The sequence below is a fragment of the Nerophis ophidion genome, linkage group LG25, assembly GCF_033978795.1.
Source record: "Nerophis ophidion isolate RoL-2023_Sa linkage group LG25, RoL_Noph_v1.0, whole genome shotgun sequence".
NCBI lineage: Eukaryota > Metazoa > Chordata > Actinopteri > Syngnathiformes > Syngnathidae > Nerophis > Nerophis ophidion.
The window spans coordinates 6,258,553-6,286,460 of record NC_084635.1 but is presented as its reverse complement, the minus strand read 5'-3'; the positions used below and the strand labels follow the sequence as shown (position 1 = coordinate 6,286,460).

General features: G+C 38.1%; 1 protein-coding gene across 2 annotated transcripts in view; it reads left to right on the top strand.

Annotated features, from left to right (window-relative positions):
• LOC133542869 (C-Jun-amino-terminal kinase-interacting protein 1-like) overlaps positions 1–26,270 on the top strand; it is a 147,055-nt gene extending 120,785 nt beyond the window's left edge. For both annotated transcript variants that reach the window (XM_061887081.1, XM_061887082.1), the window contains exons 7-12: positions 5,704–5,879; positions 11,091–11,194; positions 13,145–13,261; positions 15,105–15,175; positions 15,330–15,428; positions 17,592–26,270. In XM_061887081.1, coding sequence (XP_061743065.1) covers positions 5,704–5,879; positions 11,091–11,194; positions 13,145–13,261; positions 15,105–15,175; positions 15,330–15,428; positions 17,592–17,664 — 640 coding nt within the window. In that variant the 3' untranslated portion in view covers positions 17,665–26,270. The remainder of the gene's footprint in view (positions 1–5,703; positions 5,880–11,090; positions 11,195–13,144; positions 13,262–15,104; positions 15,176–15,329; positions 15,429–17,591) is intronic.
• The last annotated feature ends 1,638 nt before the right edge of the window (positions 26,271–27,908 follow it).

The following is a 27,908-nucleotide window of genomic DNA, read 5'->3' as shown; positions in this document are numbered from 1 at the left end:
AGTGGATCGTGAGATCGACAGGCGGATCGGTGCGGCGTCTTCAGTAATGCGGACGTTGTACCGATCCGTTGTGGTGAAGAAGGAGCTGAGCCGGAAGGCAAAGCTCTCAATTTACCGGTCGATCTACGTTCCCATCCTCACCTATGGTCATGAGATTTGGGTGATGACTGAAAGGATGAGATCACGCATGCAAGCGGCCGAAATGAGTTTCCTCCACCGGGTGGCGGGCCTCTCCCTTAGAGATAGGGTGAGAAGCTCTGCCATCCGGGAGGAACTCAAAGTAAAGCCGCTGCTCCTCCACATCGAGAGGAGCCAGATGAGTTGGCTCAGGCATCTGGTCAGGATGCCACCCGAACGCCTCCCTAGGGAGGTGTTTAGGGCACGTCCAACCGGTAGGAGGCCACGGGGAAGACCCAGGACACGTTGGGAAGACTATGTCTCCCGGCTGGCCTGGGAACGCCCCCGGGAAGAGCTAGACGAGGTGGCTGAGGAGAGGGAAGTCTGGGCTTCCCTGCTTAGGCTGCTGCCCCCGCGACCCAACCTCAGATAAGCGGAAGAAGATGGATGGATGGATGGACAATGCATTTGTATTTGGTTTTTGACATTTTTATTATTTAACGGACTCATGATTAATCGGTTTAGAACCTCGTGAATGAAATCGTATTGGGAAATTGGCACTAATACCTTGTCCTACAGTAATATCCATGGTGACTAAGCAAACTCATCATTTAAACAAGGTGTTCCACACCACTTTTCTACTTGTCAATTGTACACGAGATCTTAGTAGATCAACAGCAAGATGCCTGCTAATAACACGTGCAAATTTATTGTGCACACACTATATTTAGCATTTCTTATTTAGGATCTAAGCACTGTAGATCAGGTCCTATTTGTATTGTCATTCATTTGATTAACATCACTTTTTGCCTGCCACCAATACAGAAGGCAAGCGATTTTTTTAAATTAACAGAAGCTATGCTTTCACTCTCACTTAAAATGATGGCTATTGTGTATTGAAACAGCAACATGTTTTTTTTGTGAGTCCTTTATAACACAGGTGAGCCACAAAAGTTGACTCGAGGTCACTTTTTGTGTATTTTGTTTTTCGCTCATTTCAAAATAAGAGGGAACAATAACACCTTTTTCCCTGGGCTGTATACACGCTTTTTCATCGAATCAGAAAGGATAAGAAAATGAAAATAATCCAGATTATCTAGGGAATTTGATTTGGCAAGCATCTAAAATATCCCTAATAAATGGGTGTTTACACGACAAAGCACAGCCGGATGGTTTGTCTGGACGCTTGTCACTTGTTAGGTAACAGTTTCCATGACTTTGTTTTCCACGTCACGTAGGATGTGGATTTCACTTTGTTTATAACGATATTGCTCAATGTTCAATTCTCAGAGATTGCAGAAAGTTTAGGGTCCCTTTTAATAAAGTCTCACGAGTTGTTTGTCGTCAAAAATCTAGCATTGATGCTAGAATTTAATCAGCCGTACTAGCAACACATCATTTTTTGTTTTTGCTTTAATGCTATTGATCTGTGTCCGTCCAAACCGGTTCACTGTATCCAGTTTTAAAACATGCTGTACAGCAGACATGGACAAATTAAGGCCTGTTAAACTTTTCAATCTGCTCCGCCGGACATTCCCAAATTATTTTTGTACAAACCCCGTTTCCATAAGTGTTGGGAAATTGTGTTGGATGTAAATATAAATGGAATATAATGATTTGCAAATCCTTTTGAATCCATATTTAGTTGAATATGCTACAAAGACAACATATTTGATGTTCAAAATCATAAACTTTATTTTTTTTGCAAATAATCATTGACTTAGAATTTCATGGCTGCAACACGTGCCAAAGTAGTTGGGAAAGGGCATGTTCACCACTGTGTTACATCACCTTTTCTTTTAACAACACTCAATAAACGTTTGGGAACTGAGGAAAATAATTGTTGAAGCTTTGAAAGTGGGATTCTTTCCCATTCTTGTTTTATGTAGAGCTTCAGTCGTTCAACAGTCCGGGGTCTCCGCTGTCGTATTTTACCCTTCATAATGCACCACACATTTTCGATGGGAGACTGGTCTGGACTGCACGCGGGCCAGGAAAGTACCTGCACTCGTGCAGAGATTTCTCCAGATTCTCTGAACCTGTTGATGATTTTACGGACCGTAGATGGTAAAATCCCTGAATTCCTCGCAATAGCTCGTTGAGAAATGTTTTTCGAAAACTGTTCGACAATTTGCTTATAAAGTGGTGACCCTCACCCCATCTTTGTTTGTGAATGACTTAGCATTTCATGGAAGCTGCTTTTATACCCAATCATGGCACCCACCTGTTCCCAATTAGCCAGCACACCTCTGGGATGTTCCAAATAAGTGTTTGATGAGCATTTCTCAACTTTATCAGTATTTATTGCCAGCTTTCCCAACTTCTTTGTCACGTGTTGCTGGCATCAAATTCTAAAGTTAATGATTATTTGCAAAAAAAAATGTTTCTATCAGTTTGAACATCAAATATGTTGTCTTTGTAGCATATTCAACTGAATATGGGTTGAAAATGATTCGCAAAACATTGTATTCCGTTTATATCCTTTTCAGCATGAATCTGACAACTAAGTAGGTTAAATAACTTTAAAGTTTAATACATGCTCGGATGGGCCGGTATCGGCCCGTATCGGATCGGAAGTGCAAAAACAATTTCTGTATCGGATCGGAAGTGCAAAAACCTAGATCGGGACATCCCTAATATATATATATATATATATATATATATATATATATATATATATATATATATATATATATATATATATATATATATATATATATATGTGTATATATATATGTATAAATATATATGTATTAGGGCTGCGAATCTTTGGGTGTCCCACGATTCGATTTAATATCGATTCTTGGTGTCGCGATTCGATAATATATCGATTTTTTTCGATTCAACAACGATATTTTTCCGATTCAAAACGATTCTGTATTCATTCAATACATAGGATTTCAGCAGGATCTACCCCAGTCTGCTGACATGCTAGCAGAGTAGTACCGTATTTTTCGGACTATAAGTCGCGGGTTTTTTTTTGTAGTTTGGCCGGGGGTGAGACTTGGCCAAACTATAAAAAAAATAAAAAAATAAATTTTTTTTTTTTTTTTGGGGGGGGTTTGGTCGTGTCTCACCCCCCTGCTGGACTGTGGAGAAGACTCTGACTTATAGTCCGAAAAATACGATAGATTTGAAAAAAATGGCTTTTATAATTATAAAGGACAATGTTTTATTTACTGATTGCAATAATGTAAATTTGTCTTAACTATTAAACGAACCATCTTTGTGAAAACATTGGACACAGTGTGTTGTCCAGCTTATGAGATGCCATGCAAGTGTAAGCCACTGTGACACTATTGTTCTTTTTTTTTATTTTTATAAATGTCTAATGATAATGTCAATGAGGGATTTTAATCACTGCTATGCTGAAATTATAACTAATATTGATACTGTTGTTGATAATATTCATTTTTGTTTCACTACTTTTGGTTTGTTCTGTGTGGTGTTTGTGTCTCCTCTCAATTGCTCTGTTTATTGTAGTTCTGAGTGTTGCTGGGTCAGGTTTGGTTTTGGAATTGGATTGCATTGTTATGGTATTGCTGTGTAGTGGTTTGTTGGATTGATGAAAAAAAATAATTTTATAAATAAAAAATCAAATTTTTTAAAAATGAAAATCGATTCTGAATCGCACATCGTTTTCGATTCGTATCCGAATCGATTTTTTCCCCACACCCTTAATATATATATATATATATATATATATATATATATATATATATATATATATATATATATATATCCATCCATCCATTTTCTACCGCTTATTCCCTTTTGGGGTAGCGGGGGGCGCTGGCGCCTATCTCAGCTACAATCGGGCGGAAGGCGGGGCACACCCTGGACAAGTCGCCACCTCATCGCAGGGCCAACACAGATAGACAGACAACATTCACACTCACATTCACACACTAGGGCCAATTTAGTGTTGCCAATCAAACTATCCCCAGGTGCATGTCTTTGGAGGTGGGAGGAAGCCGGAGTACCCGGAGGGAACCCACGCATTCACGGGGAGAACATGCAAACTCCACACAGAAAGATCCCGAGCCTGGATTTGAACCCAGGACTGCAGGAACTTCGTATTGTGAGGCAGACGCACTAACCCATATATATGTGTGTGTGTGTGTATATATATATATATATATATATATATATATATTATATATATATATATATATATATATATATACATACATACATATGTGTGTGTATATATAGACAGATAGATATATCGGCCCCCAGACACATTTTTTCATGTAACGCAGGAAGGTATCCCTGATTAGCGGGAGTGATACGCTAACAGCCAATCTTGTAACAGCATCAAGTTTGGTTTTGCCATCTTATTGTCTCGTAGTTGATTCTTTGCCTGGGGTGAGAAGAGACACTAAAAATGAGTGCTGCAGAGAGCGAAGAAATTGTGGATAAAACAGGAAAAGTGTTAGGGAGTATGGCAGTTTTCAATTTAAAAAAAAAAAAAAAACTGACCATATGGTCTGTAAATTATGCAAGGCGATTGTTCCCACCAAGACCCCTAATGCAAAATAACCCAGCCGCGCTCACCCTTTAGAGCACAGCTGTACTGTAACTTCCTGGTACTAAACCTGCAGAAAATAGCGCTTTTCTGGTTTCTCTATGCTTACATGTTCACACTTGTCATTATTTTGTTAAACTTTATAAAGGCATTTATTACATATGTTTTGTTTTTGCACGTTTAAATTTATGAGGTTATCGTCAAGTGTTCAATATGATTTTCCTTTTTTTTTTTCATTGCTTAAGTGTTTTCCAGGAATGTGTTGACATTTCCTTTCCTTTCTGCCATGACAGTTGTGATTATAATCAGAGGAAGGTTACATTTTAAAGTAAAAATATGTAATTAATTGTTCTCCTGTTTCTTATTTTAGATGGGTCATGAAAAAAATCAATAATTATCGATATCGACCAATAGAAAACACTTATTTTGTGATCCATTTTTCAGCCATAGGATTTAAATGAGTAGTTAATAGCAGTTTTTACTTTTGTTTACTTAACATGTTCCATACTGACTTGGTTTTGGTCAAAACTTGTATGCAATAAAAACAAAATAATGAACTAGTTTAAATATTGTGTTGATATTGTTAACTGTTAATACTCACCATGAATACAGGTAATATATGTGATTGGTATCGGCCAACCTCACTCATGGATGGTCGGTAACAGAATCGGCAGCATATAACATTAATCTGAACATTCTCGGTGTAATTTGGGTCAATTGAAAAATGAATTGTAGTGTCTCAAGACTTTTGTCTCTATAGTGTACAATACCTGCTTAAGCAGTGACATACTGCATTATTAGCTAATTATTAAGGTTATTATATAGGCTAATTATAGGCAAATTATATAGTCCCGTCAATGTCATGTTTTATAATGAGCATGTACTGTATAGCTGTGAATATGTAATGCTGTAAATAAATGTATATATATATATATATATATATATATATATATATATATATATAAAAAATGTATTTCAAAAGGCTGGTCTTGACCCAAAACGATTACACTCTAGCTTGCTCATTAAACTAACTGATTACATTTCATCCATTATTCCAGGTTTGTCCCTCGCCACGACGATGAATTGGAGCTGGAAGTAGACGATCCATTGCTGGTGGAAGTCCAAGGGGAGGATTACTGGTATGAGGGCTACAACATGAGAACCGGAGCCCGAGGGATCTTCCCAGCTTACTATGCCATCGAGGTGACCAAGGAGGCCGACAGCTTCAATAAAGGTAATTAAAGCTGCAAGCAGCGATGGACGGGACCGACTTTTGCTGGTGTTTCCTGCCTTTACCCGTTCAACATATATTTACCTGCACATTACCTACCTTCCCTGCATCCTGGGGTCACACTGGTGCTTCTTTCTTTCACCCATACATGCTGGTGCTTCCTGCCATCACCCAGACAACATATCTTGACCTGCACATTACCTACCTTCTCTGTATCCTGGAGTCAAACTGGTGCCTCCTTCTTTCATCCAGTCAACATATCTTGACCTGCACAGTACCTACCTTCTCTGCATTGTGTGGTCACGCTGGTGCTTCCTGCTTTTAAGCGGCCATCTTGAGTCGGCAGCAGCGCAGCAGCATCAGCGCAGCAGTTCTTTGAAGGCTCGTAAAATCAAAACCGGAGCAGTTAGAAAAACTCTTTGCGCAACTTTTAATCAGAATGGTTCAATCTCTTTCCTGTGTGAGTTTGAAGCCGACACAACAGTGAGACCTACATAGAAGTTTTTGTTTCTTACCAGAAGTTACAAGCAGTTTTGTCTGTGTTTTCTACCCAAGAGCAGTTTTGTCTGTGTTTTATTCCAAGGGGGCGCTAGAGCGCAATTTTAAGCTTTGGAGTTTTTTTTTATTTTTTATATTAGATCGCAATTTTCGCCAGTCCTGATGTGTGTGTCCAGTTTGGTGAGTTTTGAAGCATTTTAAGGGCGTCAAATTACGGCTCAAAGAGGCAAAAATGAATTTGTTTAGGAAACTTTTGTTTTGGAGGGGTGTTTGCAAACTTCCTGTTGGTTTTTGCTGAAGGATGTCATTTAATGAAATGTAGTTCTAAGTCAGACCAACATAGAGGTTTTTGTTTCATTTATCTACGACATTCGTAACGGAAGTTATAAGCAGTTTTGTCTGTGTTCTTTCCAAGGGGGCGCTAGAGCGCAATTTTAAGTTTTGGGGTTTGGTTTTTTTATTAGATTGCAATTTTCGCCAGTCCTGATGTGTGTGTCCAGTTTGGTGAGTTTTGAAGCATTTTAAGGGCGTCAAATTACAGCTCAAAGAGGCAAAAATGAATTTTTTTAGGAAACTTTTGTTTTGCAGGGGTGTTTGCAAACTTTCTGTTGGTTTTTGCTGAAGGATGTCATTTAATGAAATGTAGTTCTAAGTCAGACCAACATTGAGGTTTTTGTTTCATTTCTCTACGACATTCATAACGGAAGTTATAAGCTGTTTTGTCTGTGTTCTTTCCTAAGGAGCGCTAGAGCGTAATTTTAAGTTTTGGGGTTTGGTTTTTTTATTAGATCGCAATTTTCGCCAGTCCTGATGTGTGTGTCCAGTTTGGTGAGTTTTGAAGCATTTTAAGGGGGTCAAATTACAGCTCAAAGAGGCAAAAATTAATTTTTTTAGGAAACTTTTGTTTTGCAGGGGTGTTTGCCAACTTCCTGTTGGTTTTTGCTGAAGAATGTCATTTAATGAAATGTAGTTCTAAGTCAGACTAACATAGAGGTTTTTATTTAATTTCTCTACGACATTCGTAACGGAAGTTATAAGCAGTTTTGTCTGTGTTCTTTCCAAGGGGGCGCTAGAGCGCAAATTTAAGTTTTGGGGTTTGGTTTTTTTATTGGATCGCAATTTTCGCCAGTCCTGATGTGTGTGTCCAGTTTGGTGAGTTTTGAAACATTTTAAGGGGGTCAAATTACAGCTCAAAGAGGCAAAAATGAATTTGTTTAGGAAACTTTTGTTTTGCAGGGGTGTTTGCCAACTTCCTGTTGGTTTTTGCTGAAGGATGTCATTTAATGAAATGCAGTTCTAAGTCAGACCAACATTGAGGTTTTCATTTCATTTCTCTACGACATTCGTAACGGAAGTTATAAGCAGTTTTGTCTGTGTTCTTTCCAAGGGGGCGCTAGAGCGCAATTTTAAGTTTTGAGGTTTGGTTTTTTTATTAGATCGCAATTTTCGCCAGTCCTGATGTGTGTGTCCAGTTTGGTGAGTTTTTAAACATTTTAAGGGGGTCAAATTACAGCTCAAAGAAGCAAAAAATAATAAATTTTAGGAAACTTGTTTTGAAGGGGTGTTTGCCAACTTCCTGTTGCTTTTTGCTGAAGGATGTCATTTAATGAAATGTAGTTCTAAGTCAGACCAACATTGAGGTTTTCATTTCATTTCTCTACGACATTCGTAACGGAAGTTATAAGCAGTTTTGTCTGTGTTCTTTCCAAGGGAGCGCAAGAGCGCAATTTTAAGTTTTGGGTTTTGGGTTTTTTATTAGATCGCAATTTTTGCCAGTCCTGATGTGTGTCCCCAGTTTGGTGAGTTTTGAAGCATTTTAAGGGGGTCAAATTAAAGCTCAAAGAGGCAAAAATTAATTTGTTTAGGAAACTTTTGTTTTGCAGGGGTGTTTGCCAACTTCCTGTTGATTTTTGCTGAAGGATGTCTTTTAATGAAATGTAGGTCTAAGTCAGACCAACATAGAGGTTTTTGTGTCATGTCTTTACGACATTCGTAACGGAAGTTATAAGCAGTTTTGTCTGTGTTCTTTCCAAGGGAGCGCTAGAGCGCAATTTTAAGTTTTGGGGTTTGGTTTTTTTATTAGATCGCAATTTTCGCCAGTCCTGTTGTGTGTGCCCAGTTTGGTGAGTTTTGAAGCATTTTAAGGGGGTCAAATTACAGCTCAAAGAGGCAAAAATTAATTTGTTTAGGAAACTTTTGTTTTGCAGGGGTGTTTGCCAACTTCCTGTTGGTTTTTGCTGAAGGATGTCATTTAATGAAATGTAGTTCTAAGTCAGACCAACATTGAGGTTTTTGTTTCATTTCTCTACGACATTCGTAACGGAAGTTATAAGCAGTTTTGTCTGTGTTCTTTCCAAGGGAGCGCTAGAGCGCAATTTTAAGTTTTGGGGTTTGGTTTTTTTATTAGATCGCAATTTTCGCCAGTCCTGTTGTGTGTGCCCAGTTTGGTGAGTTTTGAAGCATTTTAAGGTGGTCAAATTACAGCTCTGAAAGGGAAAAATTAACTTTTTTAGGAAACTTTGGTTTTGAAGTGGTGTTTGCCAACTTCCTGTTGGTTTTTGCTGAAGGATGTCATTTAATGAAATGTAGGTCTAAGTCAGACCAACATAGAGGTTTTTGTGTCATGTCTTCTCGACATTCGTAACGGAAGTTACAAGCAGTTTTGTCTGTGTTCTTTCCTAGGGGGCGCTAGAGCGCAATTTTTATTTATTTTTTTTTTTTTTAATTTTATAAGATGGCAATTTTCGCCAGTCTTGATGTGTGTGTAAATTTTTGTGAGTTTTGAAGCATGTTAAGGGGGTCAAATTGCAGCTCAAGGAGGCGGCGGAATAAACATAATAATAAAACCTTAGAAATACAATAGGGTCCTCTGTCCTAAAAGGACATTCGGTCCCTAAAAACACCGTAAGGGGTCAAATACGCTCACGTCTCCCGGTGTCACCGCAAGCGTCTTTAACAGGGTGTCCAAACTTTATCATACACTAAAAAATCAAAGCATTCGGGGGCCATTTGTATATATTTTTTTATTTTTAAAACCAATACAACGTATAAATATTTTTGTACTTTTAGGGCTCCCCTTAAGTTAGGCCTCAGGGACCCAAAAGGGTCTCTGTCATAAACATTTTTAAAAATAAGTCATATGTTAGTTTTTTACACATTTTTATTCAATGCTTAAACATGTCGATCAATATCAGATCTATCAGTGGATTATAAGTTGTATTAGTTTTAGATCAGGGGTCACCAACCTTTTTGAAACCAAGAGCTACTTCTTGGGTACTGATTAATGCGAAGGGCTACCAGTTTGATACACACTTAAATAAATTGCCAGAAATAGCCAATTTGCTCAATTTACCTTTAACTCTATGTTATTATTAATAATTAATGATATTTATCTTTGTGGAAACACTGATCATCTTAATGATTTCTCACAATAAATACATATGTTTGATGACATGTTTTAAATAGGTTAAAATCCAATCTGCACTTTGTTAGAATATATAACAAATTGGACCAAGCTATCTTTCTAACAAAGACAAATCATTATTTCTTCTAGATTTTCCAGAACAAAAATTTTAAAAGAAATTCTAAACACTTTGAAATAAGATTTAAATTTGATTCTACAGATTTTCTAGATTTGCCAGAATAATTTTTTTGAATTTTAATCATAATAAGTTTGAAGAAATATTTCACAAATATTTTTCGTCGAAAAAACAGAAGCTAAAATGAAGAATAAAATTAAAATGTATTTATTATTCTTTACAATAAAAAAATAAATGTACTTGAACATTGATTTAAATTGTCAGGAAAGAAGAGGAAGGAATTTAAAAGGTAAAAAGGTACATGTGTTTAAAAATCCTAAAATCATCTTTCTGAAAGTTATAAGAAGCAATGTAAAAAAACTAAATGAATTTATTCAAACAAGTGAAGACCAAGTCTTTAAAATATTTTCTTGGATTTTTAAATTCTATTTGAGTTTTGTCTCTCTTGAAATTAAAAATGTCGAGCAAAGCGAGACCAGCCTGCTAGTAAATAAATACAATTTAAAAAATAGAGGCAGCTCACTGGTAAGTGCTGCTATTTGAGCTATTTTTAGAACAGTGTTGGTGACCCCTGTTTTAGATGTTTTTAAATTTTTTTATGCCTATTTTTATACGGCAAACATACAAAATATGCATTATTAGCCCCCCAAAAATATTTCAAAGTGGAATGTTTAATGTGAAGTAATTGGAGCCTTCAATAGGTCAATAATTCACAACTATAATGATTTTTATGCGTTTTTATTTTTCGAGCAATGACAGTTTTAAAGAAAAAAAACAGCCTGCATGGCAACTTTGTGTTATTAGTCAACACTGCAACTTTTTCTCATTACATTTCACCTGTTTGCTCTTTTAGTCCACTTTGTTTAAGTTTTGTTTTTTTAAATAGTATTTTAAGAATGTGCAGAGTGCCTTTTAAAGTTAAAACATGAGCTGCGTACTGCGAATTGATCAGGGGCCACACTTTGGACAGTCCTGTTCTGTACCATATAAATAATAAGTATGGGTAAAGTGTTTTTATTAAGGTCTGATTTCAAAACAATGCAAAAGTGCAAGATGACATAGTCTTGTTGTATTGAAGTCAAGGTGGAAAATAAATAATTGCTATTTATTTCAAGAAAAAAAGTCTCTTTGCTGTATTTTATTGGAGTCTTATCATTGCTTTTACTTCTCCTTCTAGCAAAGAGCAGCGAATGGATGGACAGATACCGGCTAAAGTTCTTGGGCTCGGTCCAAGTGCCGTACCACAAAGGAAACGATGTTCTGTGTGCGGCCATGCAGAAGGTAAGTCATCTCCTTTATCCATCTCTACAGTACCAGTGAGTAGAGGTGTCTTGATCTGATATTGATATGGAATATCGGTCCGATACAAGAAAAAAACAAAAACAAGTAAAGGATGATATTGGCTTGCATCTAAAATCTCAGATAGTAAATAACATCTACATTTCCTCCAATAATCACATAAGGTTGTTATTTTGTTATATTTTAGTCCAGTTATCTACAAAAGGTAAACATGGTAGGCTATTGGCTGCAAGGAGCTAGCAGCCACACATCAACTAAGCACACAATATCACACAAGCTAGACATACGTAATACGTTTCCTTAATTGAACAATATTGCAGCGTAAAAGAGTCAATATAAACAAGTATCAAGTATCATAGTTGCATATTAGTTACATATGCAAAGTCTCCAAGGCAGAAAGGTTTTAGCAAGCATCCAGTAACAAACGTGTCCGCATCAATCAATTTACTGCGTCCTGCGCTTACATTGACAAATTATTTGTGGTTAACATTTTATTTTAAAGGCCTACTGAAACCCGCTACTACCGACCACGCGGTCTGATAGTTTATATATCAATGATGAAACATTAACATTGCAACACATGCCAATACGGCCGGGTTAGTTTACTAAATTGCAATTTTAAATGTCGCGCCGAAGTATCCTCCTGAAACGTCGCGGTATGATGACGCGTGCGCGTGACGTCACGCATTGTAGAGGACATTTTGTTCCAGCATCGTTCCCAGCTATAAGTCGTCTATTTTCATCGCAAAATTCCCCAGTATTCTGGACATCTGTGTTGCTGAATCTTTTGCAATTTGTTCAATGAATAATGGAGACATCAAAGAAGAAAGCTGTAGGTGGGAAGCGGTGTATTGAGGCCGGCTTTAGCAACACAAACACAGCCGGTGTTTCATTGTTTACATTCCTGAAAGATGATAGTGAAGCTTTAATATGGAAAAGAGCGGTCAAGCGAACACACTTGGATTGGACCACACACACAAAGTACAGTGTATTATGCAGCGATCATTTCGAAAGATCGTGTTTCGAAGAGGGTCCCCTTGCGGTGCTGAAGAAAGGTGCGGGGCCGACCTTCAAGTTGTAGAGGTACGACCATATAATCTCACTAAAACACTAGTAACACAATAAGCAGATAAGGGATTTTCCAGAATTATCCTAGTAAATTTGTCTAATAACATCTGAATCGCTCCCACTGTATAGTCTTTTTTTTTTTTCTAGTCCTTCACTTTCACTTTCCTCATCCACGAATCTTTCACCCTCGCTCAAATTAATAGGAAAATCGTCGCTTTCTCGGTCCGAATCGCTCTCCCTGCTGGTGGCCATGATTGTAAACAATGTTCAGATGTGAGGAGCTCCACAACCCGTGACGTCACGTGCATATCATCTGCTACTTCCGGTACAGGCAAGGCTTTTTTTATCAGCACCAAAAGTTGAAAACTTTATCGTCGATGTTCTCTACTAAATCCTTTCAGCAAAAATATGGCGATATCGCGAAATGATGAAGTATGACACATAGAATGGACCTGCTATCCCCGTTTAAATAGGAAAATCACATTTAAGTAGGCCTTTATAAGCATAAATCCGTCAAAAGGTTTGTGTTTTTCATATATCATTGTTATCTGAGTCATTTGTACTTGGTCAAACCTTTTGTAACATCTCACACCATAACATGTTAAAAGGTATGCACAATGATTTGTGCTTATATCCATCCATCCATTTTCTACATCTTGTCCCTTAAGGCGTCACGGATGGGGTGTGCTGGAGACTATCTTAGCTAAATTTGGGCGGGGTATACCCTGGACAAGTCGCCACCTCATCATATGGGATTAATACCAGGAAATAGACTATAATTTGCATCACATTAAACTACATTTAACATTTGTGTCTTTCGAGTATTAAACAGCTGAAGTTTCAGGAGTGCTTTGTTTTTCCCAGATTGCCACCAACAGAAGAATGACAGTCAAGCACAACCCACCTTCTTCCTCTATCCTGGAGATCAGTGTGAAAGGAATCAAACTGGCCGTCGAGGAGGATTATTACACCTGTGACGGCGTAAGACGACTCTTTGATCAATAATAGGCACCATGTTATGTCCGGGGTCATGTCAAATATTACAAACCCCGTTTCTATATGAGTTGGGAAATTGTGTTAGACGTAAATATAAATGGAATACAATGATTTGCAAAACATTTTCAACCCATATTCAGTTGAATATGCTACAAAGACAACATATTTGATGTTCAAACTGATAAACATTTTTTTTTTGCCAATAATCATTAACTTTAGAATTTGATGCCAGCAACACGTGACAAAGAAGTTGGGAAAGGTGGCAATAAATAATGATAAAGTTGAGGAATGCTCATCAAACACTTATTTGGAAGATCCCACAGGTGTGCAGGCTAATTGGGAACAGGTGGGTGCCATGATTGGGTATAAAAACAACTTCCCAAAAAATGCTCAGTCTTTCACAAGAAAGGATGGGGTGAGGTACACCCCTTCGTCCACAACCGCGTGAGTAAATAGTCAAACAGTTTAAGAATAACGTTTCTCAAAGTGCAATTGCAAGAAATTTAGGGATTTCAACATCTACGGTCCATAATATCATCAAAAGGTTCAGGGAATCTGGAGAAAATACTCCACGGAAACCAACATTGAATGACCGTGACCTTCGATCCCTCAGATGGCACTGTATCAAAAACCGACATCAATCTCTAAAAGGATATCACCACATGGGCTCAGGAACACTTCAGAAAACCACTGTCACTAACTACAGTTGGTCTCTACATCTGTAAGTGTAAGTTAAAGCTCTACTATGCAAAGCAAAACCCATTTATCAACAACATCCAGAAACGCCGCCGGCTTCTCTGGGCCCCGAGATCATCTAAGATGGACTGATGCAAAGTGGAAAAGTGTTCTGTGGTCTGACGAGTCCACATTTCAAATTGTTTTTGGAAATACTCGACATTGTGTCATCCGGACCAAAAGGGAAGCGAACCATCCAGACTGTTATGGACGCAAAGTTGAAAAGCCAGCATCTGTGATGGTATGGGGGTGTATTAGTGCCCAAGGCATGGGTAACTTACACATCTGTGAAGGCACCATTATTGCTGAAAGGTACATACAGGTTTTGGAACAACATGCGGCCATAAAAGTGCCGTCTTTTTCATGAACGCCTCTGCTTATTTCAGCAAGACGATGCCAAGCCACATTTAGCATGTGTTACAACAGCGTGGATTCGTAAAAAAAAGAGTGCGGGTACTTTCCAGGCCCGCCTGCAGTCCAGACCTGTCTCCCATCGAAAATGTGTGGCGCATTATGAAGAGTAAAATACGACAGCGGAGACACCGGATTGTTGAACGACTGAAGCTCTACATAAAACAAGAATGGGAAAGAATTCCACTTTCAAAGCTTCAACAATTAGTTTCCTCAGTTCCCAAACTTTTATTGAGTGTTGTTAAAAGAAATGGTGATGTGACACAGTGGTGAACATGCCCTTTCCCAACTACTTTGGCATGTGTTGCAGCCATGAAATTCTAAGTTATTATTTGCAAAAAAATAATCAAATATCTTGTCTTTTTATTGCATTCAACTGAATATGGGTTGAAAAGGATTTGCAAATCATTGTATTCCGTTTTTGTTTACCTCTAACACAATTTCCCAACTCAAATGGAAACGGGGTTTGTACAGCTGCAAATAGAAGCTCCCTTCATACTGATGCTGTCTCGCCCCCGTGTGGCCGTAATTAAGCATGGCAGGCAGCAATAATGTTATTTTTATTACAAAGTATTGTGAAACCCTTTAAAATTGTTGAAATGTTGAATGTTAGGGTTTATATTGAATTTGAAATTTAAATTGATAATCTTCCCTGCTTAATTCCTCCTCTCTTTTCTGTCAGAGTAACGAGTGCAGTCACTTTTTCCAGCTAAAAAACGTCTCCTTCTGTGGTTTTCATCCCAAAAACAGCAAGTAAGTCAAGCAAAGTGTAGAAACGTAAACATAATGTTCCTTATGGTTGCAGTTTGGACGAGGCAAAGGATAGTGTGAAACCTTGAAGTCTCACAATCATCTAAATTGGCCAAGTTTGAGGACGACTGAAGTGTCATTTGTTGATTTCCTGCAGATATTTTGGTTTCATAACCAAGCACCCAGCAGACCAGAGATTCGCCTGTCATGTGTTTGTGTCTGAAGAGTCCACCAAGCCTGTCGCAGAATCAGTAGGGTGAGTGTGGGTTTTATTCAAGTTACTGGAGTGCCTTTTGTATAACATAGATCAGTGTTTTTCAACCTTTTTTGAGCCGAGGCACATTTTTTGCGTTGAAAAATTCCGAAGTAACATCACCAGCAGAAATCATTAAAATATGAAACTCGATATTGACAGTAAAAAGTCGTCGGATATGATGGGGGGGTTTGATGACGTAATAGAATCAAATTTAAATCTTATTTCAAAGTATTTTGAATTTCTTTTAAATTTTTTGTTCTGAAAAATCTAGAAATCTTTTTTAGAAATATAGCTTGTTCCAATTTGTTACAAATTCTTACAAAGTGCAGATTGGAATTTAACGTATTTAAAAGATGTCATCAAAATTCTAAAATGAATCTTAATCAGGAAAAATGACTAAATTAGTTTTAAAAAATTTTCAAAAAGATCCAAATTAGCTAGTTTTTCTCTTCTTTTTTTCGGTTGAATTTTGAATTTTAAAGAGTCGAAATTGAAGATAATGTATGTTTCAAATTTTAATTTCCATTTTTTTCGTGTTGTCTCCTCTTTAAAACCGTTCAATTAAGGTTTTTTTTCATCATTTATTCTCTACAAAAAACCTTCCGTAAAAGGACAAAAAATGTACGACGGAATGACGGACAGAAATACCCTTTTTTTTTATATATATATAGATTTATTTATTAAAGGTAAATTGAGCAAATTGGCTATTTCTGGCAATTTATTTAAGTGTGTATCAAACTGGTAGCCCTTTGCATTGATCAGTATATTCAGTATATTCCACCATAAAATAGATGAACAGCTTTGGTACATTTCTATATTATTAGAAAGAAAACTGGCTTTGTTTAATTAAATTCGACCCAAACATCTACTAAAGTGGCTGGACAGGACACATTTTGGAGAGAAATGTATTTTCTTCTTTTTTTTTCTTTTTAATTGATTTTTTTTTTTTTTAATCGATTAAGAATAGCGATTCATTTGAAAAACTTTTTTTTTTTAACACCCAAACTGTTGTACGGAAATTCCATTTTCCATTCATGGGGTTTGATGACGTAATAGAATTGAGTCAGTCATGTAAAATGGACGGATGGATGCTAATACATGTCATAATGTGGCTCTTACAGGGGGCAAAAAAGTATTTAGTCAACCACCGATTGTGCAAGTTCTCCCACTTAAAATGATGACAGAGGTCTGTTATTTTCATAATAGGTACACTTCAACTGTTAGAGACAGAATGTGAAAAAAAATCCAGGAATTCACATTGTAGGAATTTTTAAGAATTTATTTGTAAATTATGGTGGAAAATAAGTATTTGGTCAACCATTCAAAGCTCTCACTGATGGAAGGAGGTTTTGGCTCAAAATCTCACGATACATGGCCCCATTCATTCTTTCCTTAACACGGATCAATCGTCCTGTCCCCTTAGCAGAAAAACAGCCCCAAAGCATGATGTTTCCACCCCCATGCTTCACAGTAGGTATGGTGTTCTTGGGATCCAACTCAGTATTCTTCTTCCTCCAAACACGACGAGTTGAGTTTATACCAAAAAGTTCTATTTTGGTTTCATCTGACCACATGACATTCTCCCAATCCTCTGCTGTATCATCCACGTATCCATTTTGGTATAAACTCAACTCGTCGTGTTTGGAGGAAGAAGAATACTGAGTTGCATCCCAAGAACACTACACCTACTGTGAAGCATGGGGGTGGAAACATCATGCTTTGGGGCTTTTTTTCTGCTAAAGGGACAGGATGATTGATCCGTGTTAAGGAAAGAATGAATGGGGCCATGTATCGTGAGATTTTGAGACAAAACCTCCTTCCATCAGTGAGAGCTTTGAATGGTTGACCAAATACTTATTTTCCACCATCATTTACAAATAAATTCTTTAAAATTCCTACAATGTGAATTCCTGGATTTTTTTTCACATTCTGTCTCTCACAGTTGAAGTGTACCTATGATGAAAATGACAGACCTCTGTCATCATTATAAGTGGGAGAACTTGCACAATCGGTGGCTGACTAAATACTTTTTTGCCCCTTAAGCTGGTTCAGAATTTTGAAACATTATAATCACCATCAATTCAAATAGTTTATTAATTTAAATGCACTTTTTAAGCTATTTTTTTGACACTTCACAACTTTGCTTATTTTTTTTCCCCCCAGGAAAGCCTTCCAGTTGTACTACAAAGAGTTTGTGGAGTTTTCATGCCCCACAGAAGATATCTATTTGGAATAACCTCGTCCTGCCTTCAACCACAGCCCTGTACAGTACACTGTATCATATCATGATGTTGCATGAAGGACACATCTAAGAAAATAACACATGTAATGAACAGGCAGGAAATGAAGTGGAAGGGAATACAATAGATCCCCGCACATCGTAGTGAAAAGCTCTAAAAAAGGCCTATTTTTGATACTTTAAACCTGAAAATATACCATACTTAGTTATTATTATCAGTTTGTACACATCAAGAAACAATTACAGGTATACAGTATTGTACTTACACAACATGACGTCTTGTAAAAGTATCTTCATGTTGGGAAATGTTGAGCCCGTTGACTCGTGAGACGACGCCCTTTTCTGCATTCATAGCTGCGGCACACAAAGCAGAGACGTGAAACCCATGTGATGCTGCTAGCGGGGATCTAGTGTAGTCTTCAAAGTGATGCTGAAGGCTGCCCATGAAGGGCAGCGTTTGCAGGGCGAGTCAGCAAAGTAGCAGCATTTGGAAACTAAACCGCCTTTTACAAACTCCGTTTCCATATGAGTTGGGAAATTGTGTTGGATGTAAATATAAACGGAATACAATGATTTGCAAATCCTTTTCGACCCATATTCAATTGAATGCACTACAAAGACAAGATATTTGATGTTCAAACTCATACACTTTATTTTTTTTTGCAAATAATAGTTAACTTAGAATTTCATGGCTGCAACACGTTTCAAAGTAGTTGGGAAAGGGCATGTTCACCACAGTCTTACATCACCTTTTCTTTTAACAACACTCAATAAACGTTTGGGAAGTGAGGAAACTAATTGTTGATGCTTTGAAAGTGAAATTCTTTACCATTCTTGCTTGATGTACAGCTTAAGTCGTTCAACAGTCTGGGGTCTTGTTATCGTATTTTACGCTTCATAATGCGCCACACATTTTCAAGGGGAGACATGTCTGGACTGCAGGCGGGTCAGGAAAGTACCCGCGATCTTTTACTACTAAGCCACACTGTTGTAACACGTGGCTTGGCATTGTCTTGCTGAAATAAGCAGGGGGCGTCCATGATAACGTTGCTTGGATGACAACATATGTTGCTCCAAAACCTGTATGGACCTTTCAGCATTAATGGTGCCTTCACAGATGTGTAAGTTACCCATGTCTTGGGCACTAATACACCCCCATACCATCACAGATGCTGGCTTTTGAACTTTGCGCCTATAACAATCCGGATGGTTATTTTCCTCTTTGTTCCGGAGGACACCATGTCCACAGTTTTTAAACCTAATTTGAAATGTGGACTTGTCAGACCACAGAACACTTTACCACTTTGGATCAGTCCATCTTAGATGAGCTCGGGCCCAGAGATAGTAGAGTTTTAACTTACACTTACAGATGTAGCAACCAACTGTAGTTACTGACAGTGGTTTTATGAAGTGTTCCTGAGCCCATGTGGTGATATCCTTTACACACTGATGTCGGTTTTTGGTGCAGTACCGCCTGAGGGATCAAAGGTCCGTAATATCCTCGCTTATGTGCAGTGATTTCTCCAGATTCTCTGAACCTTTTAATGATTTTGCGGACCGTAGATGGTAAAATCCCTAAATTCCTTGCAATAGCTCATTGAGAAATGTTGTTCTAAAACTGTTCGACAATTTGCTTACAAACTGGTGACCATCGCCCCATCCTTGTTTTTTGAATGACTGAGCATTTCATGGAAGCTGCTTTTATACCCAATCATGGCACCCACCTGTTCCCAATTAGCCTGCACACCTGTGGGATGTTCCAAATAAGTGTTTGATGAGCATTTCTCAACTTTATCAGTATTTATTGCCACCTTTCCCAACTTCTTTGTCACGTGTTCCTGGCATCAAATTCTAAAGTTAATGATTATTTGCAAAAAAAAAAATTGTTTATCAGTTTTAACATTAAATATGTTGACTTTGTAGCATATTCACCTGAATATGGGTTGAAAATGATTTGCGAATCATTGCATTCCGTTTATATTTACATCTAACACAATTTCCCAACTCATATGGAAACGGGGTTTGTACTTGCATTCATCCTTGAGGTGAAGATGGACAAAAAGCAGGGGTGTAACGGTACATGTGCAGCATTCCGATTAGGTCTCACTCCCGTCACGTTTGATTGACGTCCCCAAACTCCCACAAGCCCAGGGAGTGTACGTAAACGCGGCCATAAAAAAAGACGTGGCGTGGAAGCCTGCAGGGAGGCACTTCCATTAGCGTGCAGCCTAGCGGGAGTTGTGATAGTGCTTCTTTCGTTTGGTAAGACATGAAATATGCCAACAAGGGTTGTCAAAATGCGGCCCGGGGGACCGTTTGTGTTACATGGTTCGCTTTTTTTGGGGACCAGGGATAATAAGAGCAAAAAGATATAATGTAACGAGAAAAAGAGAAAATGTTGATATTAATAAATAATGATAACACAATTTAATGTTAAATAATTTGTGTAGCTTTTTAACCTTTTTAAAAATTACAATTATAAACATCAAAGTGGTCCCATGTTCGGTATTCTGCATTTCAGCCAAATAGCATCGTCATTAACACTTTTTATTTAAAGTCTTTACTGTGGCACCCACCTGCATTGTTTCAATTTACTAAAACAAAACCTTGTAAATTATCATTATTTATTTATTAAACTTGACATCAAGAATTTCATTCAGGATTACCGTATTTTCCAGACCATAGGGTGCACCAGATTATAAGGCGCACTGCCGATGAATGGTCTATTTTTTATCTTTTTTCATATATTATGTGCACTGGATTATAAGGCCCATTAAAGGAGTCATATTATTATAATTTTTATCTAAATTGAAAACACTTACTTGTAGTCTACATAGCATGGTTCTTTGGTCAAAATGTTGCATAGATTATGTTTTACAGATCATCTTCAAGCCGGTTTCCGACAGTCGCTTCCGGATGCGCCGTTTTTGGGGCAGTCTTGTTTACGTGGCTCACTTTCGGCGGCGTCTTCTCCCCGTCCTCTTAGTTGTAACCGTGTAGCGTGCAAGGACGGGAGTGGAAGAAGTGTCAAAAGATGGAGCTAACCGTTTTAATGACATTCAGACTTTACTTAAATCAATAACGGAGCAGCATTTCCTCATCCGGAAACAACCACACCGGAAATGTGTCCCGTGAAAAACCGTCTGACCAGAACTCTAATAACTGGAGTTCCTTGAGTGAATAATGTAAACTCACTTTACCGGTATGTTTTAACGCTTTCATGGCGAGTTTTCTTACAGATATAAGTAAGAACTTTACAGTACTTTATATTAGAAATGGCAACAGCAGGGGATGAATGTCAGATAACAAGAAGATAGAGAAAAAGAAGAAGCTTATGGACTATGGCGTTTCCACGTACTATGAAGGCGGAGGCGCACAACTTTTCAGGATTTACGCAGATCCCAAATACAGATCAGCAGGTACTAGAAGGTAAGAAAAGTTGCTTTTGCATAATATTGCGAAACAAAACGTCAGAGAATATGTCTTACCTTATACACACACACCATAATAATAATTGTTTGTTTAATGCGCCGACAATCCTTCAAGTGGTGCGGCTTCATAGCTTAACAAACTCTTACTAAAACATTTTGACAGATTTTTTAGCGCCGTGTGTAATCCATATTTTCAATAGTACATTTCAAATGTTGGTGTTGTATACTTGAGACCCATCATACTGCAGTCTACACGTATGTTTGACTGCCATCTACTGGTCACACTTATCATTACATCATGTACCAAATAAAATTGCTTCGAGGTGGGTATGCTCAACCAAAATTATTTCTTACATTAGGCACACCGGGTTATAAGGCACACAGTCTAGTTTTGAGAAAAACTATGATTTTAAGTGCGCCTTATAGTCCGGAAATTACGGTAGTTTGCTCGCAGTTTGCCGTTTAAAAAAAAAAAAACATTCCTTTTAAAAAGCATCAAAGCTGTTTGCACAAAAGCTAAGCAATTTAATGTTTTATAAAGTGAGGGCCTGATTTACCAAGATCCAAATAAGTGGTAAAATATCATGCACAATGCGGTTAAAGACTCTGCATAAAATTTAAGTGCAAAAGTAGTAAAGACTGCCTTATTTAAAAGGTTTTTTTGCATGACCTGTGGTGTTTTATGTTGTGGAACATGCAGCACACAACTATTAATCGGTGCCACTTTTTTCTGGGCAACATAGAAGCCCTCATCGACTCGACTTGACAACGACTTTGCTTTCGGGCTGAAATTATTTATTGAAATAATAGTAAAAGATTACATTTATATTCTGTTGCTGGGATTAGTCGTTTGAGCGTAAATCGTACAAATTAATCAAATACGGACGGCACGGAGTGCAATGAACTTTGAATACGCAGGAAATAGCACACACAAGAGCGGTGGTGCACACCATTGACATGTTTTATGCGTTTTTTCTTTACTAATGTACACGTGTTCAATGTTGATAATGTGCATTTATTAGAAAAAATAATGCAAGTCTTGGCAAGCAAATAAACTTAACTGTTATTTTACCTTTTATATCTATTCTTCCTAAAATACGCATTGAGTGTATATGTTGTGTTTTATCTGATTACTTGAATAATCGAACAAACTAATCAATTGATCGCTACTTTGCATGTTATGAGAAGCTACTTGAAAAAAACTTCGCCTGGAAAATATATTTGAAGCCAGCAAAGCTAAACATACGTTGTTTAAGTGCCGTAAATTCTAGACTATACACCTCTGTTTTTCTGCCACATTTTGAAGCAACTTATGAGACAGAGCGGCTAACTTATCGATTTTTCTTCGTTGGCGGCTATTGTAGTGAGCAAACTCGTCCAAAAGATGATGCAATAGCACAAATTTCGACACTTAAACCGAAGTTTCGTTCAGTCTTCTTGCCATCCATAGCATTTCTACTCATATGGTTCTTCATTCATCACACCAAGCAACGTTTATAACTTTTACAGTATAACTAAAACTTTTTATACCTACAAAACCGTCCCATGTGTGATGTTTGTAGGTGTTTTCATGCATATTTGTACATTCTATCGTAATGTAATCACGCTACGTACGTCTCTTCAGCTTCCCTATCAAAACTTCCACTTTTTGACTGGAAATCCAGTTTTTGTCCTTCACAAACCTCAGCAATGCTCTTGAGCGTGGGTTCATTAAATGAGCGGCTAGCTTCATGTTACGTGATTTACTAAAATAACGTGAAAGAGATGAATGGACGTGAAAACGACAGAAAAGATGTCTGCCAAAAGTCAAACTTTTGTGTAAATTGATAAGTCGGAGACTAAGTAATGAAGAGCAGGCAGCAGCTCTCACATTCTCTTACTTTCTGTATTATTCAGAAAGAATTGACGTCAGCCAGCTTGAAAAATGTTTCAACTATAAGCTACGTCAAGGAGCCCTTGTTGTTTTTATTTAAATGTTTGCAACATTCCAGGGTTCATAGCGAGGAAACCTTACAATGTATTAAATCCATAAACTGCTATAAAATTGAGTCGACGGCGAGTTATCATGATGAAGACAAAATGCCTTTTTTTTTTACCAATTTTCAACATTAGCGATGCATAAAACATTTTGTCGCTACTGGTCCGACGTTTCCTGAAATTTTTTTTAAAAAAGCAACACCTTAAAGCCTTGTGCAGCTGTTTACGTATGTATAGTATTCATGTTTAAATAACTTTTACTGAAAATTAATCTCTTCCTCTATCGCCTTGACTACTAATAATCGGTATGTGCTTGGAAAAACTATATCGTCAATTTTTAGTACATAACAGACCGGAAGGAAGCTGTATTGTTACACCCCTTTTAACATGAAATCTTATGGGTCTGTGAACTAAGCAGTGGTCCCCAAACACCGGTACCGGTCCGCACAAGAAAAAAAATAAAATAAAAAAAATAAATAGCGCATGCTTAGTATTACCGCCTGGTCAAACTCGTGACGTCACGAGTGACACTTCCCCTGTCATCATTTTCAAAATGGACGAGGCAGATTTCAATACCGGTAATTTGAAATCGCATAAAGGGAAGAAGATTAAGAGCTATTCAGGAGGATTTAAGGTCCAAGCTTACATCACACTCAAATTTTTACTGCATGCCTTTGGTAAGTGCCGCAGTGAGAAAAGGTTTTAAATTAATTAGCGCCCCGGCGGCAATTCAAGGAAATACGGTATATATCTATATATTTTTTTTAATTATAAAATCAACATAAAATACACAATATATACAATATATATATATATATATATATATATATATATATATATATATAGATCAGGGGTTGGGAATCTTTTTGGCTGAGAGAGCCATACAAACCAAATATTTTAAAAAGTATTTCCGTGAGAGCCATTGAACTTTTTTTTTCTTTTTTTTTTTTAACACTGAATACAACTAAATGCGTGCATTTTTAAGAAGGACCAACATTTTTAGAGTATAATAAGTCTTATTCTTTTTAATAAGATTGTTATTCTGAGGCTATCCAAAAATAAATAAAATACTTCTTACCATTAATGCGACTTCTTGAACAGGTGCGGTACAAACCGGATGGATGGATGAAAATGCATGAAAATGTTTTATATTTTGAATGTTATTTTTGATACTGTGATTACCAGCGGATTTATTCATTATTTAACGTGTTAATATCAGCTAAAATTTATCTGAGTGCCAGATGCAGTCATCAAAAGAGCAACATCTGGCTTTAGAGCCATAGGTTCCCTACCCCTGATCTAGATAAAAAAAACACAAAAAAAAACCCTCGGTCCGTGGGACACATTTTCAAGCGTTGACCGGTCCGCAGCTACAAAAAGTTTGGGGACCACTGAGCTAAAGTGCATTCTGGGAAATGTGGTAAACTACCAAACAAAAGTAGACTCACGGGATTAAATAAAAAAAGATAATTACAAGAAACTGATCACATACAGAAGGGAAGGGATTTATATGGCCCCATTCCTGGATGGTGAGAGGAAGAGAAGGGGTTAATCATTTTGCAATGCAGTCAGCTGAAAATGATGGAAAGCACCACTCCGCTGTGGTCAAAGTTGGAATATACTGTAGATAGTGCATTCCACTTATGCCACGTTTCATCCATCCATCCATCATCTTCCGCTTATCCGAGGTCGGGTCGCGGGGGCAGCAGCCCAAGCAGGGAAGCCCAGACTTCCCTATCTCCAGCCACTTCGTCTAGCTCTTCCCGGGGGATCCCGAGGCGTTCCCTGGCCAGCCTGGAGACATAGTCTTCCCAACGTGTCCTGGGTCTTCCCCGTGGCCTCCTACCAGCTGGACGTGCCCTAAACACCTCCCTAGGGAGGCGTTCGGGTGGCACCGAACCACCTCATCTGGCTCCTCTCGATGTGGAGGAGCAGCGGCTTTACTTTGAGTTCCTCCCGGATGGCAGAGCTTCTCACCCTATCTCTAAGGGAGAGACCCAAACTCATTTCGGCCGCTTGTACCCGTGATCTTATCCTTTCGGTAATGACCCAAAGCTCATGACCATAGGTGAGGATGGGAACGTAGATCGACCGGTAAATTGAGAGCTTTGCCTTCCGGCTCAGCTCCTTCTTCACCACAACGGATCGATACAACGTCCGCATTACTGAAGACGCCGCACCGATCCGCCTGTCGATCTCACGATCCACTCTTCCCCCACTCGTGAACAAGACTCGCTTAGCCACGTTTCATGTGTCAGGTAAATCACGAATAACGCGGCCATCTGAATCCCCTTTCCTACTGTACAAGTAGACATTTTAAGTGCAAAACTACTGTAAGACTCCTCAGTATTGTTAGAAACACCACACACAGTTCTCCTGTTCCATTATGACATCATCAACCTTGGCGTCCAACTCCAGGAATAGCAGAAAAAAGCAATAAGCTGGTAGAATACAAACTTTTAGTCACAAATCCAAAGTCAGTTTCTGTTTGGTAACAAAACAATACAGCAGGTACTTGGGAGCAGGAACTTCACTGGTAGTGCCTCTTTTTCATTGAGCATCGGGACCTTCCTCCATCGTTGTCACGACACCGGAAGTCGTGATCGGGTGTGTTTGAATGCAGATTGTGATGTTAATGAAGACCGCGTGTGTTAATGTGTGTGTTTTTCTCCTCACTGTGTTGTGACATCTACAAGCGTGTATGGAAAGTTCAATTGAAAGCTGGAATCTATAGCATGCCTTGTCGATCATAAATATGTTGGGAGTGAAGCCAAAGGAAAAGGGAGAACGACATGTTCTGCAGTGGGGACACAAAAAAACTGCTTTCAACATCCTTTGTCCCTAACCCTCATTTGTAAGAGATCATTTTATGGGATCTATATTTACCACAGAATGTTTCTAAAACTGAGTTCTCGGTGAAGGACGTGGCCATCGCTTAAACCCCCCCCCCCCCCGTGTTTGAGGAATTGAAAATTCCAAAAATGGCTGATGTAATGACTTTCTATGTTTTTCAAGAGCAGGTGAAGACAGACAGTGGGGGCTGCACAAAAGGTGTACAAATATGTCATATAGAAATGATTTAATATTTGTAATTATAAACATTGTATTAATTGATTATGTAGTGGGTGAAAATATGATTTGGATTTTTTTTTCTTTAAGATGTGAAGTCTTTATTTAAAAATCTAAGAAACTGTGTCTCTTGTTTTTTTTATTACGGAACCACAGTGTGGCCCAATTTGGGTCTTTAATATTACTTCTATTACACGCGGGTGATATTTCATGTCTGGAACGCTTTCTTAAAGTTAAATAATATCATAAACATGTTTTTTTTTTAATACAAAACCCAAAACCAGTGAAGTAGGCACGTTGTGTAAATCGTAAATAAAAACAGAATACAATGATTTGCAAATCCTTTTCAACTTATATTCAATTGAATAGCCTGCACATAGACTGATTGGTGTTATGATCCGCTGCCCGGCTTATATTATGATTTAGATTTTTGAGTCTTTTTGTGTTTTCTGTTGGTTTTGGACTCCTTCAGTTCCTGTTTGTGCACCTCTCAGTTTGTTTTCACGCAACAAGTAAAGACTTCTGTTTTCCTGCTTGCTACCTGCTAGCTTCCACGCTAGGCCCTTTTGTTTTTGCTAGCTTCCATGCTAAGCTCCTTTTGTTTTCTAGCTCCCATGCTAGCTCTTTTAGTTCTTTGTCTTAAGTGCTATGCGCACGTGTTTCTTTGTTCTGACTTATTTATTTCTTAATAAATAATTTTGTCCTACCTGCACGCTGTGTTCGAAGCTCGTCGGCATTCCTGGGAGAACGAAATCCGCATCACCGTGCGTCCAGGTCGTTACAGTACGAATCAGTCAGGACAAAGAAAAACGTGCGCATAGCACTTAAGACAAATAACTAAAAGAGCTAGCATGGGAGCTAGAAAACAAAAGGAGCTTAGCATGGAAGCTAGCAAAAACAAAAGGGCCTAGCGTGGAAGCTAGCAGGTAGGAAGCAGGAAAACAGAAGTTGTTACTTGTTGCGTGAAAACAAACTGAGTGGTGCACAAACAGGAACAAACAGGTCTGCAAATCCTTTTCAACTTATATTCAATTGAATAGCCTGCACATAGACTGATTGGTGTTATGATCCGCTGCCCGGATAACATTATGATTTAGATTTTTGAGTCTTTTTGTGTTTTCTGTTGGTTTTGGACTCCTTCGGTTCCTGTTTGTGCACCTCTCAGTTTGTTTTCACGCAACAAGTAAAGACTTCTGTTTTCCTGCTTGCTACCTGCTAGCTTCCACGCTAGGCCCTTGTTTTTGCTAGCTTCCATGCTAAGCTCCTTTTGTTTTCTAGCTCCCATGCTAGCTCTTTTAGTTCTTTGTCTTAAGTGCAATGCGCACGTTTTTCTTTGTTCTGATTTATTTCTTAATAAATAATTTTGTCCTACCTGCACGCTGTGTCCGAAGCCCGTCGGCATTCCTGGGAGAACAAAATCCGCATCACCGTGCGTCCAGGTCGTTACAGTACGAATCAGTCAGAACAAAGAAAAACGTCCGCAGAGCACTTAAGACAAAAAACTAAAAGAGCTAGCATGGGAGCTAGAAAATAAAAGAAGCTTAGCATAGAAGCTAGCAAAAACAAAAGTGCCTAGTGTGGAAGCTAGCAGGTAGCAAGCAGGAAAACAGAAGTTGTTACTTGTTGCGTGAAAACAAACTGAGAGGTGCACAAACAGGTCTGCAAATCCTTTTCGACTTATATTCAATTGAATAGCCTGCACATAGACTGATTGGTGTTATTATCCGCTGCCCGGATCATATAATGATTTATATTTTTGAGTCT